General features: G+C 47.3%; 1 protein-coding gene across 1 annotated transcript in view; it reads right to left on the bottom strand.

Annotated features, from left to right (window-relative positions):
- UBE2G2 (ubiquitin conjugating enzyme E2 G2) overlaps window positions 1-25,934 on the bottom strand; it is a 369,248-nt gene that overhangs the window by 77,846 nt on the left and 265,468 nt on the right. Inside the window, exon 5 of the mRNA XM_085648640.1 lies at window positions 9,175-9,315. Within this exon, the coding sequence (XP_085504766.1) occupies window positions 9,175-9,315 (141 nt within the window). The remainder of the gene's footprint in view (window positions 1-9,174; window positions 9,316-25,934) is intronic.

The raw sequence follows: 25,934 nt of genomic DNA, 5'->3' as shown, positions 1-25,934 counted from the left end.
GAATTTTATGTTGCTCACCTCTTGAGAATCCAACTGCCACTAAACTCACAAATGTAAGCAGAAATAGATCATACAAGAGGGAGCACTTAGTCAGTACCTAAATTTCAGGCATACTTCCTATTTACTTCAATACAATCACCACTACTATAAAAGTACCAGCACTAAAAAATGTCTCTTGTATTTAGTCCATCGGTATTGAACAGTACAAGCCCCAACTGTTTTCTTCAATTCGCAATTCCTTGTTTTGAAGATCACAAAGGTATTTGCATGCAGACTGCACAGGAGAGGCAAATAGCACAGTGGAGTTTACAGAACAGTAGGATTCACCATCAGTCCCCCAATTAAGTTAAAATGACTTTTTTGAAAAGCCAGTGTAAAAGAAACAGCTGAGCCAATGCGTTTTATCCCACTCAGGGACTTCATCAGGCAATAGCATAATATCCTTGTAGTTCAGCTCATGTATTGCCTCCTATAAAGGGTTCAGTTTTCCTCTCCAAGGTTGTTGCTGTCCTTAACTAGCAGTGAATCTGGCGTGGATGATTAGGGCATAACCACCTCTATGTCCAGACAGTGATATTTGGTACTACTAATATGCATTACATGCTGTTAAACCACATCTGGCTTGTCTACAGATAACCTGCATGAGCGCTCCCTCCCTTTTTAGGTCTCGGCTAGCGAAGGCTGCGCTTGCGCAGTCTCGCTCGCGAGATTTAATGACTTGGAGAAGAGGGGCTTGAACCCGCCCCTCTTCTCTCCTCTTCTCCATTGGCTGGCCTCTTAAATGCTGGCCAGCCATTGGAGAAGAGGCTTGTCTCGCAAAACAGGCCCCGTCCTTTTCGGATTCGGGGGCGTGTTTTTTCGCTACTTTTCGCTGGGCGTGTTTTTCTCTCCTCCAGCCAATGGCAAGAGGAGAGAAAAAGAAAAACACGCCCCCGAATCCGAAACCGCCGCTGCGTTTCTCCGAGGCATTTCTGCTTCACCTCGGAGAAAGGCGGTGGTGTGCTTGTCCTCTGGTCACTCCCTGATGGGACAGGGGTGACCTCAGCCCCGATTGGCGTGAAATGTAAGTTTTATTTTTAGCCCACGAGGTGACCCGTCCCGTTTTTAATCCGAGTACAGGCAACGGAGCTGTCTGAAGCGAGGTGTCAACCTCTTGAAAGGACTCCTCTTCGGGGCCCTTTGAAGGCCCTGACGTGCGGACCCACGTCCCCTGCTTTCACACTTTAAGCCGCTTGCTGTCAGCACCGCCGAGCCGCAGATGGGAAAACAGGGCGTCCAGGTCCGTGGGGCGGCTTGGGTGCGCATACAACACGGATTGTAGCTTGGGAGCCTCCGGCATTATGGGACCAACCTTTATGGCTTTTATCGAAATCTAGCACTTCATTCTTATGCTCCTTAAATGGGAATGTTGTGCGCTTTTGTGAAGTGGGTCTGACCCTGCTCGTGTTAAGTTAAAGCGGTCATTTCTGAGCACGGAATCCTCTTTCTGAAAATAACCGCGGCTTGGCTCGAATAGTGAAAGCCGTGTGTGCCCTCTGGAGCGGGGGCCTGCTTCCCATTACCAGTTGCTGCTGGTGAGTGTCGGCTCTCGCTGTAATTGTTGTGACAGGCAGCCGGAGGGCAGAGCGTGCAGCCTGTGTTTGAAGTGTGGAGGCGGCGTGATCCGACATGTCAAGCCGAGGACTTCCAACTTCTAGACAGGAACCCAAACTTATCATGGTCCGGGCCCAAAAACAATTCGAGCCCTCTACGTTCCTCTTGCGAGGCGCACATTGGTTCGTAAGTTGCGGTATATACACACACACACGTTCCCCAGTTAGTTTATTTGACATTATTTAAAATATTTTCACACGTCTGTCCAGCAGTCACTTTGTCTTCAGCTCTTTCCGCTAACCTCTCTAAACATACCTTAGGTAAGGGGGCATGTATTGTTTACATATTGTTTATTACGCTGTTGCTTGGCTGGGCGAGAACGCTGCTCCCCGGTACGTGTTTGAGCTCAAACAGCGGCCAAAAGACAGCCGCGTGTCTCTTACGAGACGGCCGTCCTGGGTATGGACTTTGTGACATTTTGTTAACTGTCAAGTTATTCGATTCGTCGTCATTGAGCGGACATTGCCCTGTTAGCGCAGTTGGACAGGCAGAAGTGACGTACTACAGCGGGTTTACGTGAGGGAAGAGTAACGACACGACTTCCCCGCTTATGTTAAGAATATTAGTAGGAAACACATACTAATAGCCTGTATTCCAAGACTCTGTGTCGGCACCCTTTGGCCTAGACCCGGATGACTCCCGCCGCCATCAGTCACCTGTGGTTTTCAGTAAGACTGCACATAGCAGGGATTACTAAAGGCTGCCTGCCTGCTCTGCACCGCCCAGTGCAGGGGATGAGTTCGCTGTCTTTAATGCAATACATTTACTGTTAGGTTTATGAAAAAATGAGGCCGGGAGCAGCCGTGTCTATTTTCAGATGAACCAAGAACCAGGTCTCGTTGCGCGTAACCCTGCCCACGTGTAGGTACGAGTGGCGTCCGCTTTGTTTACCGCACTTGGAGTTGTGTTGTAGATGTTGGTACAGTTAAAGCCTTAAATACAGAGGAGTAGAGAATCTTCTGTTTTTATTTTATCTACAATAACGAGCTCTGTGCAGCAGAGTCTGCGTGCCCCTTGAAAGGTAGAAGAGTAGCTCCTGTCGATTATTTGTACGGTGTATTTTTCCTGTACTTTGTCCAGGTTTAAATAATTTGTTTCACTTTTTGTGCTCTGGTTGATGTTCAATCAAATAAACTCTTTTTAAAAAAAAACAAAAAACATATAAGTCCAGTAAAGCAATACATGTGTTTACAACTTTCTCCCATAGACATCATAAAATATTGCAGATATGCAAGATAAATATAAAACGTGGGGCATACATACATAAGTAGTAGTAGTGTGTAGGGTTTTGCTTCATCTACTGTTAAAAAACAATTTCATTTTGAACAAATCTTACTCTGTCTGTGTGTGGGTAACTCTGTGTGTGTGTGTAGGTGGCTCTGTGTGGATGGCTCTATTTGTGTGTGGGTTGCTCTATGTGAATAGCTCTGTGTAGGTGGCTCTGTGTGGGTTGCTCTGTGTGTGTGGGTGTCTTTGTGTGTGTGGCTCTGTGTGTGGGTGCAAATGCAATAGGTCTCGCATTTGAGAGAGATTAAGCTATTGACATTGTAAATAACAATGCCGTTTCTTTAAATGTTTTAAAAACAAAAACATAAACAAAAATAATGTCATGAGCAATGCCAATAGCTCTAACTTTAACAATGCCGAGACCATTGCATTGTAAATGCTTGTTTAAACAAAGAAGTTTATTCAAGGGAACTAAGATAAGGTGTTATGCACAGTTAAGAAACACTATCTCCTGTCAAGCTTGATAGGATAGGATATTTCGGCTACTCAGCTGTGGAGGAGTTTTGTGCCCACCCACTCCAGACGTCTCTGGTGTTTGTGAGTAGGGGTCTCTGAGAATTAGCACAACTGAACTACTCAGATTCTACTGTTACTTAAGTGCCATACCAACCTTAGTGGCGCCATGTCGTGTAGTTCCTAAAGTACTCATGCAGGACCTGTGCGTTTGGATAACATAAACAGTAGGATTGGTGGCAGACTAACTCTGAGCACCCCCACCGCGTATGTTAGCCGGTTTTTGCATTAGCTAGCTCACAGTGCCACTAGTGTCTCCTTATCGGGGAGAGATTTGTTTCTGACAGCCGCAGAACATGACAACCCTGATCCCTCAAGATCGTGGAAACAATGTACTACTTTTCGCTCAGTCACTCGTGTTCGTTTAGTTTATCTCAGAGGTACACAGAATAAACAGTCTGGGAGTTTCAATAAAAGGTTTATTGAAAAGTTGTTATTCTTGTGTAGAATATATGAGCTGTAACGATCATTAGACAGTAGCAGCGAGTTATGATTATCTGTACTAAGAATATAAATGGATAGTACAGTTCTACCATTGTGCAATTAGCATGAATAAATACAAATGCATGATAAAAGTGCGCGTACTCCTACAATGCCTATCTAGATGTACCTAAGTGTACCTAGCATATGAGTAGGTGTAAAAGCCAAGAATCCCTCTAGGATTTAGTGGAACCCCATCACCTGAAGTATGAGAAATGTCGAAGCCCTTCTTGGTCTCGAGTTGGACACCCCGCAAGGGATGTTAAGACCACTGTCAGCTGGAGCGTCTGCATGCAGGAGCCTCAGCGTCTCTTGTCAGTGTGTCGGCCTGGAAGTCTCGGTTCCCTCTGCCTTATCTTGGCAAGATGTGGTGTATTTATACCCGAAAGTATGTTTAGTATGGGTGTTAGACCTGTCAGCCCTTTGGGTGGTCCCTCCTCATCATTATTTATTTTGTCCCACTTTTGCCTCAAACCCTGTTAGTATTTTTTCCTTTTTGGGAACCACCAGACTTTTTAGTATTGATGCAGATTCAGGGAGCCATTTTATCTACCCCTGGAACTTCTGTCTGAGGGCCTGGAGCACAAAATGGAGGCCACCCATTGTCACCTGTGACATCACTGGAACCTACTAGAACCTTCTGCAACATTCTGGAACCCTGTGACAGTTGGAGGCGGTTTAGAATGTTGGGAAGCTAAGTCAGAGTTGACAGTTGGAGCGGGCAGTTGGCACCTGACTGGTGAAGAGAGAGGAGCAGAAACCTGAAGGAGGAAGGAGTGAGGCAGCAGGGGTGGAAACTTGTGCCTGGAGTGGGGTCCATAAACCCACCCTTGATACTAGTCCCTGCTGACTGAGCCCAGCCTGGAGCCCTGTGTGGGAGAAAGCAAGCAAACCATCTTAAGGACCTGGACAGCCGGAACAGGCCTTAAAAGTAAAGAACAGCAAGTTCCTGACCTGGTTACTGGTAACTTCTTGAAGTCCAACGTCGTGAAGCCTGGAGACCTGGAGCCCGAGGTGGAGAAGCGGCGCTGACTGGAAAGCAGACGTCGTACCCGGAGCCGCCAGAGGTCGAGAGAGGGCGCCGACGGAGGTCGTGGAGAGTACCAGAGGTCGAGGAGGAAGTCACCCGAGGTCGAGTGAGCGGCGTCGACGGGGGAGTGAAGTCCGCCCTCCGGAGTCGCCGGAGACCGAGGTGAAGCGTGCCGGAGGTCGGGAGTGGAGATCGCACTCCGGAGTCGCCGGAACCTGAAGAGAATCGTGCCGGAGGTCGGGAGTGGAGGTCGCAGTCCGGAGTCGCCGGAACCCGAGGAAAGGAGCACCGGAGGTCGGGAGTGGAGATCGCACTCCGGAGCCGCCGGAAGTCGACATCGAGCCGAGGCCGCCCGACGTCATCGAACCGGAGCCGCCCGAAGTCGACATCGAGCCAAGACTGCCCGACGTCAACGAACCGGAGGTCAACATCAGGCCGAGGCCGCCGACATCGAACCGGAACCGCCTACCGGCGTCGACAAGAACTGTCATTGAGCCGAGGCCGCCGACATCGAACCGGAACCGCCTCACGGCGTCGACACGACTCCAGCGGCGTCGGAACTTCATAAAAAGGGCAGTAAGTGGAATAGAGGGCGCCTAAGGCCCTGTGAAGCCCTAAGAGACCATCCTAGAGGCTAGAGAGGTGCTGGAACCAGCTTGATAGTGCCAGGGGTGAGCTGAGTCTAATACAGAGGGGTTGTGTAGTGTGGGAGAGCCAGATCTCTAGATCCCCCCTTGATCTACCTCAGTTTAGGCCTCAGCCTTGACCAAGCCAAGTAGTACATCCCTCAGGTCATCCAAAACTCTACAAGCTGGGACTGGGTCAAATCATCCCATAGTACCTCAGGAATGTGAACTGATTTTCAAGTGTCACTGTTGGCTTTTATTATTTATTGAGAGCACTGTATTTATTGTATTCATTCTATTTATGGCCTTACAGTATTTATTGCCTCACAGTATTTATTGTTTCACAGTATTTATTGTCGCACAGTATTTATTGTCGCACAGTATTTATTGCCTTATAATATTTAACTGCCTTTCATGTAATGCACTTATATTTATGCCTTGATTATTTATGATCTACCTTATTTATTGAATCGTTAAGATAGTATTTATTTGACGTACCCTTCCACAGGAAAAGCCTTGTGTACTGTGATTGTATTATTATTTATTTAATCAGCAACTAAGAGAAAAGAAGATAAAGAGATATATTTTCAGTATAATTTTTAAGGTGTAGTGTCGTTTTTGGAACGGATGCACGCATGGTTATTGTGTGGGTATGACGTATGCTTAGCACGGTGCCTGACCCCTGACCACTCGAGCCAAGCTACCACAGTGTATGTCTGGAAGACCCACTACCACCCTTCCGGTGTGGGAGTGGGGTTTTCTAACAATGGGTCATTGTCGGACTGAGGAAGACGTAAGGGATGAACCTTGTACATAGATATGATGCAGGTGATGTCGTTTCTGCTTCGTTTGCAAGAACCCTAATGAATGCTCATACATAATGTATCAGCCTATCGGAGATGTTATAGGAGGCCTTTGTTCAGAGAAAAACCTCCCTCTGCACCCAGAACTTAAACTAGATAAGGTTCAATCCTCAGAGCTCGTTATTGTGTAGTGTAGGGAACTAATGTAGGTGAAAGATCATGCCTATATAAGAGCATCTAGTCATGCCTATATTAGGACATCTAGAGTCATGCCTATATTAGGGCCTCTATATAAGACATAACAATTTTTCTATAGCACCAAGAGACTCAGTTTGAAGTGTACCTTATGATCTATAAATAACCAAACAATATTAATGACATACAAATGTAAACAATTTAGAATACATTAAAGTTCAAGCAGGCTCAGAGAAGGGAGGGGCCATTACAAGTGAACACATATGAAGTGTAAACTAGTGTTCATGCTCATCCAATCCACTCTCCAAAATGCAGGACACGTTTTTGTCAATGCCTGGATTTTGGGTAGAGTTGGGGAAAGCAAAACCTATTACATCTGTAAATGTTTAGTGAATGAAGTGACTGTAAAAACATCCTGTTGCTCGCCAGCTCCCCCAACGGACAAACACACCAAGGTCTTTGGAAAGTTCATACAAGATCGACTTAGCAAATGGCTTCTTAAAGACAAGGTTAGCAATCACTGTCAATATGATTTCCAACCTGGAACATCTACGACAGATGAGCATATGAATCCACATCTTACTGTGTCAAAGTCTGTAGAGGGACGCCAGAAAACCCTCTATGCTTTTTTCATAGATTTCAAGATATCGTTTCATACTACTTATCAGGAACATTTATGAGGCACCCACAAAAAATGTCTAAAAGTTAGGTATAGACTAAAGAGGCAGGAGTGCGCAAACGCTCTTTTAATTTTAACTATACATTTATTTATCTATGTGTAATTATTTTATGGAGGGCCCATCCACTAAACTGCATTTTAGACAACTAGTTACATTAACAGTGAAAGAGGTTAGAAAACAAAAGTGGCTTACGGGTCAGTTAAGGGTATTATTTATTGTGACAGGATGAGAACAGATACAATAGAGATGGCTTTTAATAAGTGTAGTTTAGATATAAAGTTTGAAAAGATGAGCCTTTACTTGCCAACGGAGGCTAAAAGTGAGGGTTTGGTCCTTATATGAGAAGAGTTTCAGAAGAAGTGGCTGCACCAGGAAAGGATTGGCCGTGCACATTTGGCATTCCAGAAGAAGTTGGTCACTTAGAACAGGTTAGGTGCTTTTTTTTTTAGGGATGGTAAACTGTTAATGTGCAGGGATTTGTTGATTAGGTAGCCAGGTTTGAACTTTATTCCAGCCTCGGCCGACAGCCAATGCAAATTGACAAGGCCTAATGAAGAAGAACAAGCAGAGAGGAGGGCTTGGTACAGTGAGCAGAAGTAATGGAGTCGGACGGCTGCTAGAAATAGACAGCACGTAAGACAGATTTGAGTTTCTTTAATGTTTGACTATTTCTTTGACTTTTCTTTCTGCGTTCCCAGAGTTTTATTTGTGTTACTGCCAATAATTTAATATAGATTATATTCTGTCTGCTCTGGTATCCCGCCTCCAGTTATGCATGATAAAAACACATGACACTACTCCATAAAGAAGAAAATAAACGTCATATGAAAAATACACATTTTTGCATAAAAAATAACTTTTAGTAATGAAAGCAGTGATTATCAGAACCTCTAATTATCAGAAACAAGCATTTACAATGCAATAGGTCTCGCAATAGCGAGATTTTGACCTATTGACATTGTAAATGTCAATGCCTTTTATAATATTAAAAGGAATGGTCATTTACAATACCAATAGGTCTAAAATTAGCAAAAGCAAGACCTATTGTATTGTAGAGCACGGTGTCCGTGAAACAAGCAATGCACTCACCAATAAAGTAAAGAAGAAAAAAAAAAAAAGAAACAATTGTAAATTGTTTTAAAAAAAGACAAAAGGTGAAAAAACACACAGTGTCCATGAAGCGGACGCCGCCGTTCTTCTAAAATGTAGTAATCATTAAAAAAAAAGCTTGGCAATTGTGCTGTGAGTGCAGTGGGGTAGGGGACAGCCACTTTAAAAGTCAGACTGGCATTTGTCCCCATAGTCAATAAACAAAATAGTGCTCACCCACATATAATGCCGACTGTGTAACTAGCCAAGTAAAAGGTCCAGTCGTTGACAAATGCAGACAAGGAGCTACCAAGAAGGGACTAACAAACCTAATAACGAATCAGAAGCCATCATTTATGAAGGACAATGACACATGCCAATGACAAATATGGGCGGAGAGTGGGAAAGGCTTCCAGTGCATACCCTACTACAGCATGCCGCGCAGAGCGAGCAGCGCATGTGCGCTGCCATTAGGCTCGACCTGGAAAGAAACAGTAAAACACAGAAGTTGAAAAGTACAGTAATAAATGGAAACTAAACTATGTGTGTGTGTGTGTTCATGGTAAAACCTTAAAATGAAGCAGGTCTTAATCATGTTGAATCAAAACTCTAAACATGCAGATTTGAAAGCGTAGAGCAGAATTAGGCACCTTCTATTAGATTTTACGATGGAAAAAAGAGGTAAGCCACAATTTTGAAACAGCAAAAAGTAGAGAAAATTAAAGTACAAAAAATATAGTTGAATGTAGTGTTTCTCTGTGCAAGCAAAGGCCATCTCAACTTAATGAACCACAGAGACATCTTACGTATCATCTTACCTGCCAACATGCTGACAACGGAGAGGAGGATCTTCTCTACACTCTGCACTGGACTCCAGCGCTCGGCACTGCTCTCATAGCCCATGGGATCATCGCCTGGGGCATGAAGGATAGAGATGCAAACCCTTCCATCCGGGTAAACTGTTAAGGTAGCAGAACATATCAATGTAGAACATGAATAAAGAGGACTGTAATGGCCAACCAATCCCTATCCAGCATTCCAAAACTCCTCCTGTTACCTTGACCCTTGTCACACCTCTGTAGTGTGCAAGTTTTTACAAGCTCATTTAACGCCATCTTGTAAAGTAATGCGTGTATTTTTTCTAAATTACTATGCAGGACAACCATTTTAGCAATAAAAATAAGTCGCTTAGCAAATTATAAAACAAAGATTAGATTGAAAAACGAACTTTTGTGACTGTCAACTGTGAAACCTTGTGAAAGAAATGGGTGCGCTTATTTCTATTTCCTCTATTAAGATTGGCATGCCAAGGCATTCCACAAGTTCGAGAATGAGATCCGGTTTTCATAAGAGCTATCATTGCAGATCTTTGCATTCCGGTGTTCTGTATCTGAACTGAGTGATCAGCTCATTCATGCATTCCTCATGTATTGTCTCCCCAAATATACCTTACTCCAGCTGCACAAGAAGCCCTCGTCCAACTCTGATGGTAAAGACTTTCTCTACTCCACCAAATGCCATGATAAAAATAATAAGATGGAAAGACAGCTTCGCCCCACCTGGGCGTTTAGACCATGACAAGCTTTTACCAGCGGAACAAAATCGCTAGTTGGAGCGTGTCAACAGGACTATAATCATGAATTAAGGAGCAAACGCCTGTCCTTATTTATTTATAGTGACCAAATACTATGAGATAAAAGAACAAAAGTGACAAAAGGAAACGCAAAACATTGGCATACTGTGAGAAAATTCTCCTTTTTTATTGCTGGCTTTTAGACTCTGCACATTGGAATACTGCTGTCCAATGCCCACTGTGTGTGTGTGTGTGTGTGTGTGTGTGTGTGTGTGTGTGCTCTGACCCCTAAAATAGGTCAGAATAGTCTAAATCCCAATTGGCCTATTTAACTTTGCTAAAAGGCCATAGTATATGGTGTCCTCATATACAGCCTTGGGATTAAAAGTTAAATGTCACCTATGGACTGCAGCAAAACATTGCGACCCTTGCGACCCTTGATCTCGCCTGGTAGGTCGCCCCCCCTGCTGCAGCTCCGCCTGCACCCCCGCTGACGACTACTGCCGCTGCCGAAGTCGAGGCCCTCCACCACCCGCAGGCTTCCACCTGCGCCTCATCCCTGGTGGCCATCTCCAGCGACATCCCGCCATCGCAAGCCCTGTGCGACTCCCTCGCCACCTTCTTTCACTGAAAAATCACCGACATCCATGACAGTTTCAAACCCCGGACGACCCCTACAGGCCTCGACACGCCGGACCCACCGACCACGACTCCCTGACAACCTGGGCCAACATGAGCATCGAGGACACAATCAAGACCATGGGCACAATCCACTCCGGATCCCCGTCCGACCCTCTCCCATACCACATCTTCAACAAAGCCGGCAGCTCCATCGCACCCCACCTGCGCAACATCATCCACCTCTCCTTCGAGACCGCTACCTTCCCTGAGAACTGGAAACACGCAGAGATCAACGCCCTACTTGAGAAACCCAAGGCAGATCTAAGCGACCTCAAGAACTTCCGCGCCCAGCGCCAGAACCCCTGCTCCCCGCACCAGCCACTAAGACCGCCTCCGCTACGACGCCAACACCCTCGTCGCTCTCAACCCAGGAAGGACCGACACCTGCTGCAAGGCCACCCCGAAGCGCACCCATGGACCCTTCACCTGCCGGAACTGCAGGTTCTCCTGCCTCGAAGGCGCCGAGACACCAGTCACGACGGAACCTAACCAGCTCAGATGCATCCTGATCAACACTCGCTCCGCACGCAAACATGCCGTCGAGCTCTGGGACCTACTCAACACCGCATCCCCGGACGTCGCCTTCCTGACCGAGACCTGGATGAACGAAGCCTCCTCGCCAGACATCGCCATAGCCATCCCCGACGGATACAAGATCACCCGCAGTGACCGCACCAATGGGGCCGGAGGAGGAATCACCATCGTCCACAAAAACACCATCAGGGTCTCAACAAACACCAACGACACCCTCAGTACCGCTGAAAACATGCACTTACAGATCCACACGGACCCCAAGACCACCCTAAGAGGCACCCTCGTCTACAGACTGCCAGAACCCCGGCCTCAATTCTGCGACTCCATCGCCGACCTCATCAGCACGCACGCAGTGACCTCCACCAACTACATCCTCCTCGGAGACCTGAACTATCATCTGGAGAACGACAACAACTCCTCCACCCTGATCGAGAAACTCGCCAACCTCGGACTAAACCAGCTCGTCACGATGCCGACCCACATCGCCGGTCACACACTTGATGCCATCTTCTCCTCAAGCCCCCACGTCACCTTCAGCCACGCCTCCGAACTCACCTGGACAGACCACCACTGTATCCACTTCTCCTTCCGAAAACCCCTCACACACCACCGCACCCTACAGATCCCCCGCCGCTGCTGGGGCAAAGTCACTGAAGAACAACTACAGACAAGCCTCGCACTCAACCCACCGACCAACCCCACCAACCCCGACGATGGTGCACTCACCCTTGGATGCTGGATGGACGACAGCGCCAACACCGTAGCCCCGCTGAAAAAACCCACCAACAGAGACACCAGCAAAAGAGCCAGCTGGTTCACCCCGGAACTCCTCGCTTCAAAGCGCACCTGCCAGAAATTGGAGAACATATGGCACAGCGACAAGACGTCGGACAGCCGCGCTGCCCACAAAGACGCCATCCGCAACCACCACCACCTCATCAGGACCGCCAAAAGGGCCTCCTTCACAGACCGCCTTGACAACAACGCACGCAACAGCAAGGAGCTCTCCAACATCGTGAAGGAACTCTCCAACCCCAGCTCCATCGACATCCCGCCATCGCCAGCCCTGTGCGACTCCCTCGCCACCTTCTTTCACCGAAAAATCACTGACATCCATGACAGTTTCAAACCCCGGACGACCCCTACAGGCCTCGACACGCCGGACCCACCGACCACGACTTCCTGACAACCTTGGCCAACGTGAGCATCGAGGACACAATCAAGACCATGGGCACAATCCACTCCGGCTCCCCGTCCAACCCTCTCCCATACCACATCTTCAACAAAGCCGGCAGCTCCATCGCACCCCACCTGCGAAACATCATCAACCTCTCCTTCGAGACCGCTACCTTCCCTGAGAACTGGAAACCGTAGAGATCAACGCCCTACTGAAGAAACTCAAGGCGGATCCAAGCGACCTCAAGAATTTCCGGCCCATCTCCCTGCTTCCGTTCCCAGCAAAGGTCATCGAGAAGATAGTTAACATCCAGCTCACCCGTCACCTCTAAGACAACAACATCCTGGACCCCTCCCAATCAGGATTCCGCAGCAACCACAGCACCGAGACCGCCCTCATCGCCGCCACAGACGACATCAGGATCCTTCTAGACAACGGCGAGACAGCGGCCCTCATCCTCCTGGATCTCTCCGCCGCCTTCAACACCGCCTGCCACCGTACACTATGCTCGCGCCTCCACGATGCAGGGATCCGAGAGAAGGCCTTGGACTGGACCACCTCCTTCCTCACCGGCAGAACTCAGAGAGTCCGCCTCCCCCCGTTCCGTTCCGAAGCCTCCGAGATCATCTGCGGCATCCCACAGGCATCCTCCCTCAGCCCAACACTGTTCAACGTCTACATGGCACCACTAGCACGCATCGCCCGACAGCACGACCTCAACATAATCTCCTATGCCGACGACATGCAGCTGATCCTCTCCCTCACCAAGGACCCTCTCACCGCCAAATCCAACCTCCACCAGGGTATGAAGGCCGTTGCCGACTGGATGAAGGAAAGCCGACTTAAGCTGAACTCAGACAAGACGGAGACCCTCATCCTCGGGCCCAACCCCGCATCACTGGGGACCCCCCCGGCCCCTACCGACCACGCACGCAACCTGGGAGTCATCCTCGACTCAAAACTCACCATGACCAAACAAGTCAACGCAGTCTCCTCCACCTGCTTCAACACCCTCCGCATGCTCCGCAAGAGCTACAGATGGATCCCGACAAACACGAGGAAAACAGTCACCCAGGCCCTAGTCAGCAGCAGACTCGTCCAAGCTCATCAACAAACTACAAAGAATCAAGAATGCCTCTGCACGCCTAATCCTCGACGTCCAGCGCCGCGACCACATCACCCCCCACCTGAGGAACCTGCACTGGCTCCCCGTTGACAGAAGAATCTCATTCAAGCTCCTGGTCCACGCACACAAGGTACTCCACAAAACCGGCCCAGCCTATCTCAACAGTCGACTCTCCTTCTACGTACCCAACAGGAAACTCCGCTCCGCTGACCACGCCCTGGCCACGGTCCCGCGCATCCGTAGAACCACATCCAGAGGCAGGTCCTTCTCCCACCGCGCCGCCAAGACCTGGAACACCCTCCCCCTCAACCTACGACAAACCGAAGACCTGCTGACCTTCAGGAGACGACGCAAGACCTGGTTCTTCGATCAGTAGCAACAGCTCCCCCCCACCCCCCCCCCAGCGCCTTGAAACCCTCATGGGTATGTAGTGCGCTTTACAAATAATTGATTGATTGATTGTGGCAGCTGCAGTTTAAAACTGTAGCCCCAGCCTGTAAAAATTGGCCCTTTTTGAAAACAGAAAACTTCCCTTTCAAATATTAAATATTCACCCCTAAGTAGACTTTGTATCTCAAAAGGTAGGGGCATTGGATTTAAAAGCAGGACATATAAAAATGTAAAGTTAACATGTTCTTACAGTGCCCAGTAACCAAAAGAAATTTTCTCTGTAGGAAGGCTGGCTTCTACAAACACTGGGAGGAAGTATTAAATATTAATTCATTCTTTCTCGGGCTAGGGATTCGCAAGAAAAAGGATTGACCGACAATTTCTGATATTGATCAAAACCCGTCTAATGGTAATATTGAATTTTAAAAAATACTAAGGAAAAGGGACTTTTAGAAAGTTACCTTTTCCCTGTCTGAAGCTCCTACAGGTTACTCTGCATTAGCCACCAACCGCCACCCAGCCGGTAAATAGACCAGATGAGGTGTAAAAACTGCACCCAGAGCAAAGAAAATGGATTGGGTGTTGAAAGGCTCCGCAATCCCTCCCCTCCCCGGGAAGACCAGCTGGGCGGTGCTCAAAAACTTAATTTACTTCAAAGTGGCCTCACTGTCACAAGCAGATATCAGGAGAACACCTGAAAAAGCCCCTTCCTTTGTCCTTTCAGTCAGGCAGGCACTAAACCAAGAGGAGGGAGGGGTTGTTGAGCTGCCCCCAGACTGGTTTGAATTGACCACAGGAGGAGGGACTGCTTATTTCCATGGCCACACCTCTACGTGTGCACACAGCCTCTGCAAAAGGGTAAAAGAGTTTCTTCATCTTGCATATAGTGAGTGAGGGGCACAGTGGGATTGTTTGCATTAGGGCACACAGATACCACAAAAGTGGGTTTGGTTGCCCCAGGGACCTTTTACCCTGCTGGTTAGGAATGGGACAGGATGCAGAAATATAGGGATAGTGAGACTATTGGTTGGTACAAATGTATACTTCTGAAAACCTGGAACTTTAAAAGTTTTAGGATTTCCAGATATCCAGAGGCCATAACAAACCTGCCAAGCCATTCTAGAGAAATAGGTTTACCACACTCAAAGCTCCTCGTCAAAACAATTACATTTCAGTGGAAGCTTGGTGTGAAGGTATCCTGCCTCGTTGTGCACTAGTCAGACACAACATGCAGCCTTGCCTCGCTAGAGTATTCCAAGCTCCCCCCCCCAAAAAAAAGACAAATTCAAAAGTAAAAATCTTGACTGGGTGAAGATGCCAAAAGTATCCGACCAGTGAAAGGACTTCCCTGGGTGCAAAATTGAAGTTTCCTGCCAAAACCAACAGCTTTGTCCAATGTCACTCTGACGAGCTGGAGCCCTCTTAGGATACATTTGGATGCCTTGTACCGCAGAAGGATTAGGACTACAAAAAATACTAATGGCCTAATTTATATATTGGGGAGAGGAAATTCTGTTGCAACAGCAACAGTGTTCCCTCCTGGCCAACATAGTGGTCTGCCTAAATGACAAATTCGGTTGGACCATAATTTGGCCACGGCAGTGACTACACTGCCACAGTCGGGCCTTCGGAGAATTGTCTATATGTTATTCTGCTCAATCAAACTGGGTGGACATATAGCCATTTTTTACTGCCCTCATTGCCAGGCAAACCCTGGTAGTAAGGTACAGTAAAAACATTAAATTCCCCCCTTCGCCATGGGAGAAGAGTCCCATGGCGAGGGTGGCATTATACTATTCATTTTCAAAATCCTGCTTCAGAATTTTTCTTTTTGAAAATAAAAAAAGAAAACAGTATGGTACAAGGCTTGTCATGTTGATGAAGCCTTGCACCAAAATGCAAAATGCATTGACAGCTTGGCAGTCTTTTCTAAATCTGGCATCTCCATCAGGGCCACAAAGTAATTTACTCTGTCGCTCCTGAAAAAAATCGGGGCATCCGCCTGAATATAAATATGGCCCAAAGTCTCAAGGTAAAACATCTGACAGGGTAGAACCTATTTGTTGCACCTAACTGGCACTCCATTGTGGTAAGCCTGAAATTACACCTAGGCCCATGGTCTACCGTGGCAATTATAGCTTTCTGGTGCTATTTTTACTTACATTTAAAAAAAAAATCATATCTCTGGTTCCCCTTATTGGATTCCTGTTTATTTGGTAACATTTTGTTCATTAAATTCTACTTTATTCTTTTGTCATATTGGAGTGGGATTTTTATTGTATATAGTGTTGCATTTTTTACTTAAACTGCTTCGGTATTTCTGAATGCTTTACACATTTTCTCCAAGTTAAGCCTATCTGATCTGTGCTCTGAGTTACTAAGGGCTGAGCTCAGGTGTAAATTGCTGAATTTTTTTTACTGGACCGAACAAGAAGAAGCCTTTATTACTAGTGGTGGACCTCAGCCTCCCACCACCCGCAGGGTAAAAAAACACTTTCTCAAATATAGAAAATCAAACACTCGGAAAACAAACAAAAATGGCAGTGATAAAAGGAAAATTCTACTTACCCTGTAAGCATCTGTTTGTGGCATGTAGTGCTGTAGATTCACCTGGTGTGCATACCTGCACCATCTGGTGTTGGGGGGCTCGGATACGTACAACTTGTTTTTTTAGAAAGAAGTCTTTTGAAGACACAGGTACTGGTGACCCCAAACTATCACTGGTAATGTGCATCAGATCCATTGTTAGATTGTTTTTTCCCTGCACGGAGGGCATGACTGGAGATGGAGCATAAAGTCCAGTAAACAAAGACCATGCAAAGTAGAAAGTATCAGAAGGGTATAAAGAAAGAAAGAAAGAAAGAATAACAACCACAAGCGTCCGAGGAGGAGGGTGGGCGCATGTGAATCAACAGCATTACATGCCATGAACAGATGCTTACAGGGTAAGTAACATTTTCAGTTTGTGACATGTATAACTGTAGATAAACATGCTATGCACAGATTGTAAAGCAGTCTTCCCAAAGCAGTGGCTCTGTCCAAGCATGTTGCAGAGAACTGGAATAATGTGCATAGGACAGCCTGGCCAACTCTAGCTTGTTGCCTGGCCAGGACATCCGCACAGTAGTGCTTTATAAAGGTGTGAGGAGTGGACCAGGTAGCTGCTTTGGTATGTTACCTAGGAAAGCCGTTAAAGCCCTTTTTTTCAAGCAGACTGGGGTCTGTAAGGGGCATGCAGTGACCTTACAACACGTCTGAATGCACCTGAAAAGCCAATATGCAACCCCTGCCTTGGAAATGGCACACCACTTAAGTAGTTTAGAATAGGACACGAATAGTTGTTGTGTCTTTCAAATTGGTTTTGTTCTGTCAATGTAGTACATTAACACTCCTTTTGACATTCAGAGTATGTAAAGTGTAAAGCACGTTCTGCTATAGACTCTGGATGTGGAAAGAAGACTGGTAATTCAATTGTTTGATTAAGGTAGAAGCTGGAGACCACCTTAGGGAGGAATTTGGGATTGGTTCTGAGAACCTCCCTTTCTCGATGAACCTGGAGGAATGGTTCTTCCAAAGAAAGAGCTTGTACTTCACTGACTCGTCTAACGGAAGTGATGACTACAAGGAAAGCTACTTTCCACAACAAGAAATTGTAATGGGCAGGAGTGAACTGGCTCGGAGGAGGGCCCATGAGCCTGGTAAGAACGATGTTAAGGTTCCGCACCAGAGCAGGAGCCGTCCTGGGAACCCTTAAATACTGGTACTCTGAAGAGCAAAGCATGCTGCCTCTGTAGGTAGGTAGCCACAGCAGCCAGATGCAACTGAATGGAAGTGTAGACAAGCCATGACTTTCGGCAGTGAAGGAGGTAACTGACAATAGCTTGTACTGATGCTGCCAGTAGGTGATATGTTTAGGAAGGCAATAGCGTCCAAAATGTTTCCACTGGGCAGCGTAACAGGACCTGGTAGTAGGCCTGCACACTTCTTTAAGAAAAGAAATACACTCCTCCGAAAGGTTGAGTTAACCAAGACCTCAGGAGCCAAATTTCAAGATTGAGTTGCTGACATTGGGGTGCCAGAGAGTGCCATGATTTTGTGTAAGTAGGTCCGGCTTGTTGGGGAGCTTCTTGTGGGGAACTAGATAGAGCTCTAACAGGGTAATGCAAATATCCCTGAGCAGTTCATCCATAGTTCATTGCCCATGGAATGTGGGTGTAATAACCTGGTAATAAAGTTTGAGCATTTTGCATTTTCAGAGGTGGTGAACAGATCTATTTGAGGATACCCCCACCGCTGGAAGTAAGGGAGTATGGGAGTATGACCTGAGGGTGGAGTTCCCACGTGTGAACTTGTCGATGCATCCTGCTGAGCAGGTTGGTAAGATCGTTGTCCACCCTAGGAATATGTTGGAGAAGGAGATGCACTCTGTGATGTATTGCCCACTGCCAAATGCTCTGGGCTACTGCTGACAGCTAGATGGAATGTGTTCCCAGAAATGAGTCCCGTACTCTCCATGCTACTGAAGTCAAGCTAGCCTGGCGGATGATGAATGAAACCCCAAAACTGGTCCCAGGAAGCTTGTTTCTGGTCCAGGGAGGACCTGGCCTGGTAGTTCGGGCGGGACTGTTCTCATGGGGAGCAGGGTCAAGACTGATTTGCATACAACTGGGTTTAAACTGGAATGGCATGGGGAGCAAAAAAAACTGGATTTAGGCCCATATCTCTGTACTGGGTGAATGTTTGACATTGTTAAACATTCTGTCCATCAATTGTTCTTTTTGCATTTGTTCTGAATGAGAGCAGAAAAGTCAAAAGCTGGTGTGAATGGGCTATTGTGCAAAGAACTACATACCCCGATATGCGAACCCCAGCCAGTAAGTAAGGTGATCTGAGGAATCTGGGCAAGGAAGGGCCACCCATGTAAGCAGTGGACTGAGCTCCACCATTGCAGAGAGTGACGTGAAACTCTCCACCAACACTTGATCATCTAGGTCTCTGCCTGACACCACTGTGCAGCTAGGTACTCTTGCTATGGGCGCATGTGCAATCTGGCATGGGGAACTATAGCTATGCAAGAAGCCATCATAACTAGAAAGTGCATCACTGTTCAGATAGTTACCTGGCAATCCAGCTGAAAAAGATGCAGGTTTTGGAACGCCTGTACTCTTGCAGGGCTGTGGTAAGCATTCGTCACTTGTATGTCTAACAGGGCCACGAAAAATGGCTGTTCTTGAAGGGGCTGGAGGTGAGACCTGGTCCAGTTCATTGTGAAACCTAGACTGTGCAAGGTGTGAATGGTGGTCTGCATATGCGCTTGGCATTGTTAGTGGGTGGCGCTCTTGATCAGCCAGTCATCCAAGTAAGGGAACCTGCGGATACCACTCCTCTGGAGGTGAGCTGCTACCAAGGCCATTCATTTTGTAAAGAGACTGGGAGCAGTAGTAACCCCAAAAGAGACTACTTTGAACTGGAAACGTTGTCCTCTTACCACGAACATCAGGTATCTTCGATGTGCTGGGTGAATGAGAATGTGAAAGTAGAAGTCCTTCAGATCACGGCGGTCATGAAGTCGCCTTGATGCAGCAGAGAAATGGCATTTTGTAGAGTCACCATGTGGAAGTGATCCGAATGAATGCACCTGTTGAGAGGTCTCAGGTTGAGGATGAGTCTGAGGGTGCCGTGGTTTTTGGGAATGAGGAAGTACAGGGAGTACACTCGCCTTCCGCAGTGCTGTGGCAGAACTCGCTCTATGGCTCCTTTGGTAATTTGGGCCTCTTTCTCCTCTTGCAGGAGGCGCAGATGGTCTGGGGACAGTGTGTGTCATTGGGTAGGGTGGTGAGGTTTGGTGAAGGATTAAATGACTTTGAGACAGTACTCCTGCTGTAAAATGTCAAGGACCCATCAGTCGGAGATGATTACTGCCCAATGGAGCAGAATTCCCTGCAACCTTCCCCCGACAGAAGTTGCATAATCGGGGGTAAGAGCTAGATGGTCACTGTTTGAGAGGGCTCCCCCCCTCTGGGGGCAGTACCCTTTACCCTGCCTTTTTTCGTTTTTTCCCCTGTATCCACCCCATAGCACCCCCTGAGGTTTTCTGCTGCCTGGGCCTGGAGAAAGTGAAAGAGGTCTCTGGGGCCTGGGTCTTATCAGTGCAGTGGTATTGGGAGCGGCAAGAGGAGTGGAAGTCTACAAGGCACCCATGGCTTTGGCAGTCTCTGTATCCTTTTTAATTTTCTCTAGCATCTGATCGATCTGACAGTCGAACAGATGCTGACTATCAAAAGGGACATTCAAGAGGTTTTGCTGAACGTCTGGGTGGAAGCATAGCGGCGTAACAGGATACTTGTACTTACCTCCCAGACAGCTGTATCAGCAGCATCCAATGCACAGCGGATGTTGGTGTTGAAGATTATTTTCCCCTCAACCACCAATTTCTGTCCTCTTTTACGATACTGCTCTGGGAGATGTTGGATAAGATGCACCATCTGATCCCAGTAGGTGTTATCATACCTCAAGAGTAAGCTACAGAGTTGGCAATACACCACTGAGTCGCAGATTACATTGCTACTCTTTTGCCCCCGGCATCGATCTTTTTACTCTGTGAGGTTGGACGGGGTGATTCCCTGTCCCCTGAGTATTAGCTTGCTTGTAAGCTGTATGTACCACAAAGGAGTTGAGGGTAATTGGCCTTGTAGGTATGGTGGTTCAGTAGGTGGTGCCTTAAACCTTTTATCAACCCTCAGGGTGACAATTCTACCTTCAACCGGCTCCTTGAAAATGTCTGTGACATGGCTTAAGGACCTCTTTGAGCGTAGGCAGTTATTGGAGTGAATGTTGGGTAGCAGACAAGGTCTCAATGAGAAAGTCATACTCTCCATGCTCTACATGCATGAAATGTGGCTGCCCTCTGCAGGACCTCGTGGTACGAGGTATCATCATCAGGGGGCAATGGCTTTGAAGGGTACAGATCTGGGTCAGGGTCTGCATCATAATCATCCCAGGAATCTGGGCCCTCCTGGTGATACTGGGGGTCATAAAGGTCGGAAGGTGCCCGCACCCTGAGTGTAAGGAGCTGTGTGGTGAAGATGCAGTCCGGTGGGGAGACGGATAGGTAACTACCTGCGAGGTGTTCTCAACTGAAAAAGTGCATTCAGAGATCCCTCGACCCCTGCGGTCCATGAAGCACAATTTTGCTTCTTTAGAAATACTACGTGAGAAAAGTGTTGATTGTATGTATAAAAAACGCATGCTTTATTAGTTGCATGGTTCATTTCTTTTGTTTAATATCTTTATTTCCTTACTAGAGGCTAATTAGGAGTAGCATACACAGGGCTGGTCCCTGTGTGGTCCTGACGAAGAGCTTAGGGGTAGGCTCGAAACATGTTGATCTATACATAGAATCTCTAACCCATCATAGTTAGTTTTTTTCCGTGTATCACCCCTTTTTAGACATAAAATTCTAGGAGCAACAATAAAGTTTTTGGGCCCTCTAGCAAGGTATTTTTAAACCCACTTTAGCCCACTCCACCACACTTTCTGCACTACACATAGTCTCTACACAAGTGCTCCTACGTAAATCTGGCAAGTCGCAGCACGCCCCAGTTGGTAGAGAGCTGGGATGGCCCCTATTATGAAGCATGTCACCGTGGGGAAACCCTGGTGAGTGAGGGGACTCAAGAAAGAAATTTTTCTTTCCTGGTGGCATTCCGGATCTCACTGATTGGATGCCCTATCCCTAACCATTGACTAGGTCCTTTACCCGACACCTCGGGTTTCAGTTACAGTATAATAAAGGAGGGCGGACCTAGCTCATAAAGAACCTGTACATCCCCCATTCATTTTGTATTTGTTGTGGAGGACCCACAGGCAAGATAGGAGAAGCAGAGGAAGGAGGAGAAGGCAGGTGGGCCGAATGGAGCAGAGGAGAGGGCCAAGCAGGAGGCACTGGAGAGGTGGCTCCTTCATGTCTCTTAACCTTCTTGGATGCGGGTGCCACAGGAGGATTGCAGGCGTCCCTAAAAGTTATTTTCCTTTGATGAGGAGCGGGATCCTTCGGAAACTTTGGAGGCTTCACCAGGATCTGACCAGTACCTTGCTAGATGTCGATCTGGTTTTGCTTGGTGGCCATGTGTTCTTGGAGGTGCTGCAGGATTAGTAGCTTGGAATTCTCCAAAGGTGCCAACCAGATGTGGCAGACGTTGATTTCATCTCCAAGGGTTCAAGTCCACCTGTTTCAGCGAGGGATGTCTCAGCTCCGAACCTTTCAAATTAGTGTCTCTCCGCTCCGAATGGCTCAGGCAAGTGTGTTTTGTCTCAGAGGGATTCTGGGTCGATGCTCAAGGCTCCGAGGAGGATCTTGGCACTGGATTGTGCTCGGGAGCGGAGTCTGGCTTGGAATGACGGTGTCGACCATGACTGAGAGGCAGTGGTGCACCGGGGCCTCAAGGTGGGACCGGAGCTGGAAGGTAGTGCCTCCTTTTGATGAGTAGTGGGAGCTATAGTATTGACTGCGGCCTTAGGTAGGCGTTGCGCCAGCAGAAGTTCTTCTGCCTTAACGTCGGCTTTGGAGTCAACACTTTGCAAGGAGAAAGCGACCTCCCCCTCGACAGCTGGGGTGTCAGGGTGCTCGGCATCCGACTCCTCTCTCTCTCTCTCTCTCCAAAGAGGTGCGGAGTGTCGCCCTCTTCTCTCTTCTATGCATCATCGAGGTGAAGGCGATGTGGTGTACTCTTTGATTCCAAAGGGTCTTTTTGTTCCTGAAGGCCAGGCACGCCGAAAATAAGTCTTTGCGGTGTTGGGGACAAATACAGATTGCACACTTTGTGGAGCTCAGACTTCAGACATGTGGCGTGGCAATTGGGACAGAATAGAAACATGATGTGAATATTCTCCACCACCATGATGGTCTCCAGAAGGTCTTCAACCGGTTTCAAACCTAAAGGAAAGCGATGGTGAAAACCAACGATAGCGCAATGGTATGTGTTCTGCACCCGACAGGGGATGGATTGAACAGCCTGGGGGAACAGTATGCGGCATCCAACCTGAACGCACATAAACATGTCTGAACTCGAAGGCAGAGAAAAAACAATCCAAAAGATGAGTGGAGTCACTAGGTCCCATGACTCCAAAAGACTCCTTTCGAAGGAAAACAAGTTGTAAATGTTCAAGTCCAACACTAGATGGCGGAAGTATGCACAGCATTTGCATCTACAGCTACACATGCCAAAACACAAGAATCTCTTTTAAAATAACAATAATATCCTCTCCACTTCCGCTTGCACAGTACATACACCCGGAGTTATTAATGCGGTCTGTACCGCCAGCCCCTTCTCCTGGACTTTATACATCATTGCAGAGGGGACTCAAAATGTTTTTCAAACCGTATGTTGTTGATCAATATCCCCAAAGACAAAGTGTCTGCATTCAACAATGTCAATGCTAGATCAATGTCCTGTATAGTTATCTTCTACCGTCTTCTGCCACTTGCAGCCACGCTCTTGAAACAGATGGCACTTGCTGATCTGTGAAGGATGTGATGAAAATTCTAGCAAAACGGCCTCTGTCGAATGTTGTGGCTGCAACCTATGCAAAATCTATGCATGAAAAGAAATTGAAGATCAGTAGCAGACCTGTTACTTTTTATGTTCTCCTATCACCACTCAGCTGCATAATCTCAATGTGTTTTGAACTTTCCTGGACGAACCTACAAACAGACACCTGCATGGGTAAATATGAGCACCAAAGATCGCGCAGATAACAGTTGCCTGCCTTGGTCGTCTAGATAAGGGCATAGTGTGGTCACCAGGTGAATGCAGTAGCAGCAGTAATTAGTGATCTCATTCTTCAGTTCTTCAAAACTCAAGGGGGGTCAAAATAAACCCTTAACTCATACCCTTGTTTGCCAGGGGATCTCAATGTATGCTTGACCTCGTTTGATAAGTACATGTGGTGACCATATTGTTTTTAGCTCGGTCTTGTTGGTGTTTATGGCTAACCAATTTCCCTCCATCCAAAACTGGATTAGTTTGAATCAGAGATATCACTTTCATGATCGCCTATAAGGGTAAAGAATAACTGGGTAGAATCTCCATAAATATGGAACACCCCAGCCCATGCAGACTCAAAGAAGTAATTAAAGTGAAAGGAAAAACCCTCAACTCCAACAGCCAGAGATTGACAGCGACCACTACCATCACTTTTGTGAACACTCGTGAGAGCTGGTGAGGCCGAAGGGGAGCATGGTAAACTGCAATTGCTACTGGCCCAACTTCAACCACAGGTAACACTTTTGGGACTGCAGGACAGGTACATAGAAATACTTTTCCTGCAAGTCCAGGAACACCATCCAGTCAGTCCGTCCCAAAGCAGAAAGAGTCCGAGCCAACGTGATTATCTTGAATCTGTGCTTCCATAGAAAGGCACTGAGAGGACGGAGGTCAATGACAGGCCTGAGGCCCCCATTCTTTTCTGGAAGGAGTAAATAGCAAGAGTAACAACCCCATGCCTTTCTAGTAGTCCAGTAGCTTCTCTATTGCAACACTGGAAAGCAATACGTACACTTTGTCTGGAATAGGTTTCGTTGTGAGGAGAATATTGGGAGGGAAGAGAAGAAATGGTAGGGTATAGCCATTTTGAATAATTTGCAAGACTCATTTGTCAGATGTCACAGCTTGCCAACCTGGCATGAAATGTTGGAATCTTGGGTCCGCACATTGCCTGCTGGATCCACGTCAATGGCCCTGTAAGGACTAGGTTTCCTGCAGCATCACTGGTTGTGAAGGATGTCTGTCTGTATGCCAACCCCCTAGGGGAGCCTGTAAATCTCCAAAACTGGTGCAGAAATTGCTTTGCAGGAGCCAACAGTCCTAATGAATGCACTGTAGCTCTACTGTCTTTAAAAAGTTTCAAAGTGGAATCCACCTGTTCCCGAAGAGGCAGGATCAATCAGAGGGCATGTCCATCAACGAAGCCTGCACATTGTTTGAGAACTCAGTGGACCTCATCCAGGCATGCCAATGAAGGACCACACTGGAACCAACCACTCTGACAAGGCAATATCTGGCATCCCAATTTGCGCAGATAACATATTTGGCCACATTGTGCAAAACATATATTGTCTGAGTGAAGGAGGTCCTAGGGTCTGCACCAGCAGCAGGACCAACAGACATACACCCCACCACCAAGTGATTTCTGGGCAAAGGCTCATCTCCTAGCCATTCCTCCCATACTCTTGTAGACCATCCCATGCACGCACTCAATGCCCTAAGCACGAAATTCAGGGAGGATGGTCATCATTATTTGCTTCAATCCTCCCAACATAGTTGTACCAGCAGGTTCCTCCACCCTCGGATGCTGGCCGGTGACGTGTTTGGACGGTCCAGCTGGTGCCGAGGGAAAACCCACTGGCGGTATCCCTGATGGGTGGCCTCACGACTCCATGGGGTCCGAAGGCACCCATGCCGGAGTCTGAAGGAATCAGAAGAGTTGGAGCATGAGCTCACGGAACTCTTGGATCTGCCTCAGAGTGGCAGACAGCCCCAGAGACTTGGGTGTGCCGGGACGAGCTAAGAGAAAGGCTCTGAAGTTCACTGACTTCAGGAACGATATTGAGAGGCATGAGACTGTCCGAGCAACCTTTCAGCAGTTTGAGAGTGGTGTTTGAATTTTTTGTGTTTCTTCTTACACCTCCCCAAAGATTTGGAGGGCAAAGACTATCTACTCCTGGATCGACTCCTGTGGCTCCAAGACCAAAAGCAAGAATGAGACCAACTCTTGGAGTTGGACAAGTCAAGACTTGGGGTCTGCACAGACATTTGCTTGCAACAGCCCTTCGAGGGCTTGTATACTGTGGTCTTGGGAGGTGGCACTTCTCTTGTACACTGAAAGGATTTTGTCAAAAAGATGAGAGGTAGCCCCAGCGGCACATCTGGTGGCACGGAAAGTAAGGAACGGTGGTCATCATGTGGAAGTGGCGCACAACATTTCTGGAGCAGCGTCAGTGCAGAGCCACACAGCACCACCTGAGGAACCGCTCAAAAGGTTCCACAATAAGTCTAATGCCTGGGGAATATTCAAAAGCTGAGTAATCTGCAGTTAG

This window comes from Triturus cristatus, chromosome 3_2 (assembly GCF_964204655.1).
Source record: "Triturus cristatus chromosome 3_2, aTriCri1.1, whole genome shotgun sequence".
Classification (NCBI taxonomy): domain Eukaryota; kingdom Metazoa; phylum Chordata; class Amphibia; order Caudata; family Salamandridae; genus Triturus; species Triturus cristatus.
Note: the sequence above shows the minus strand (reverse complement) of the source record. Positions and strands in the feature narration are given on the sequence as shown.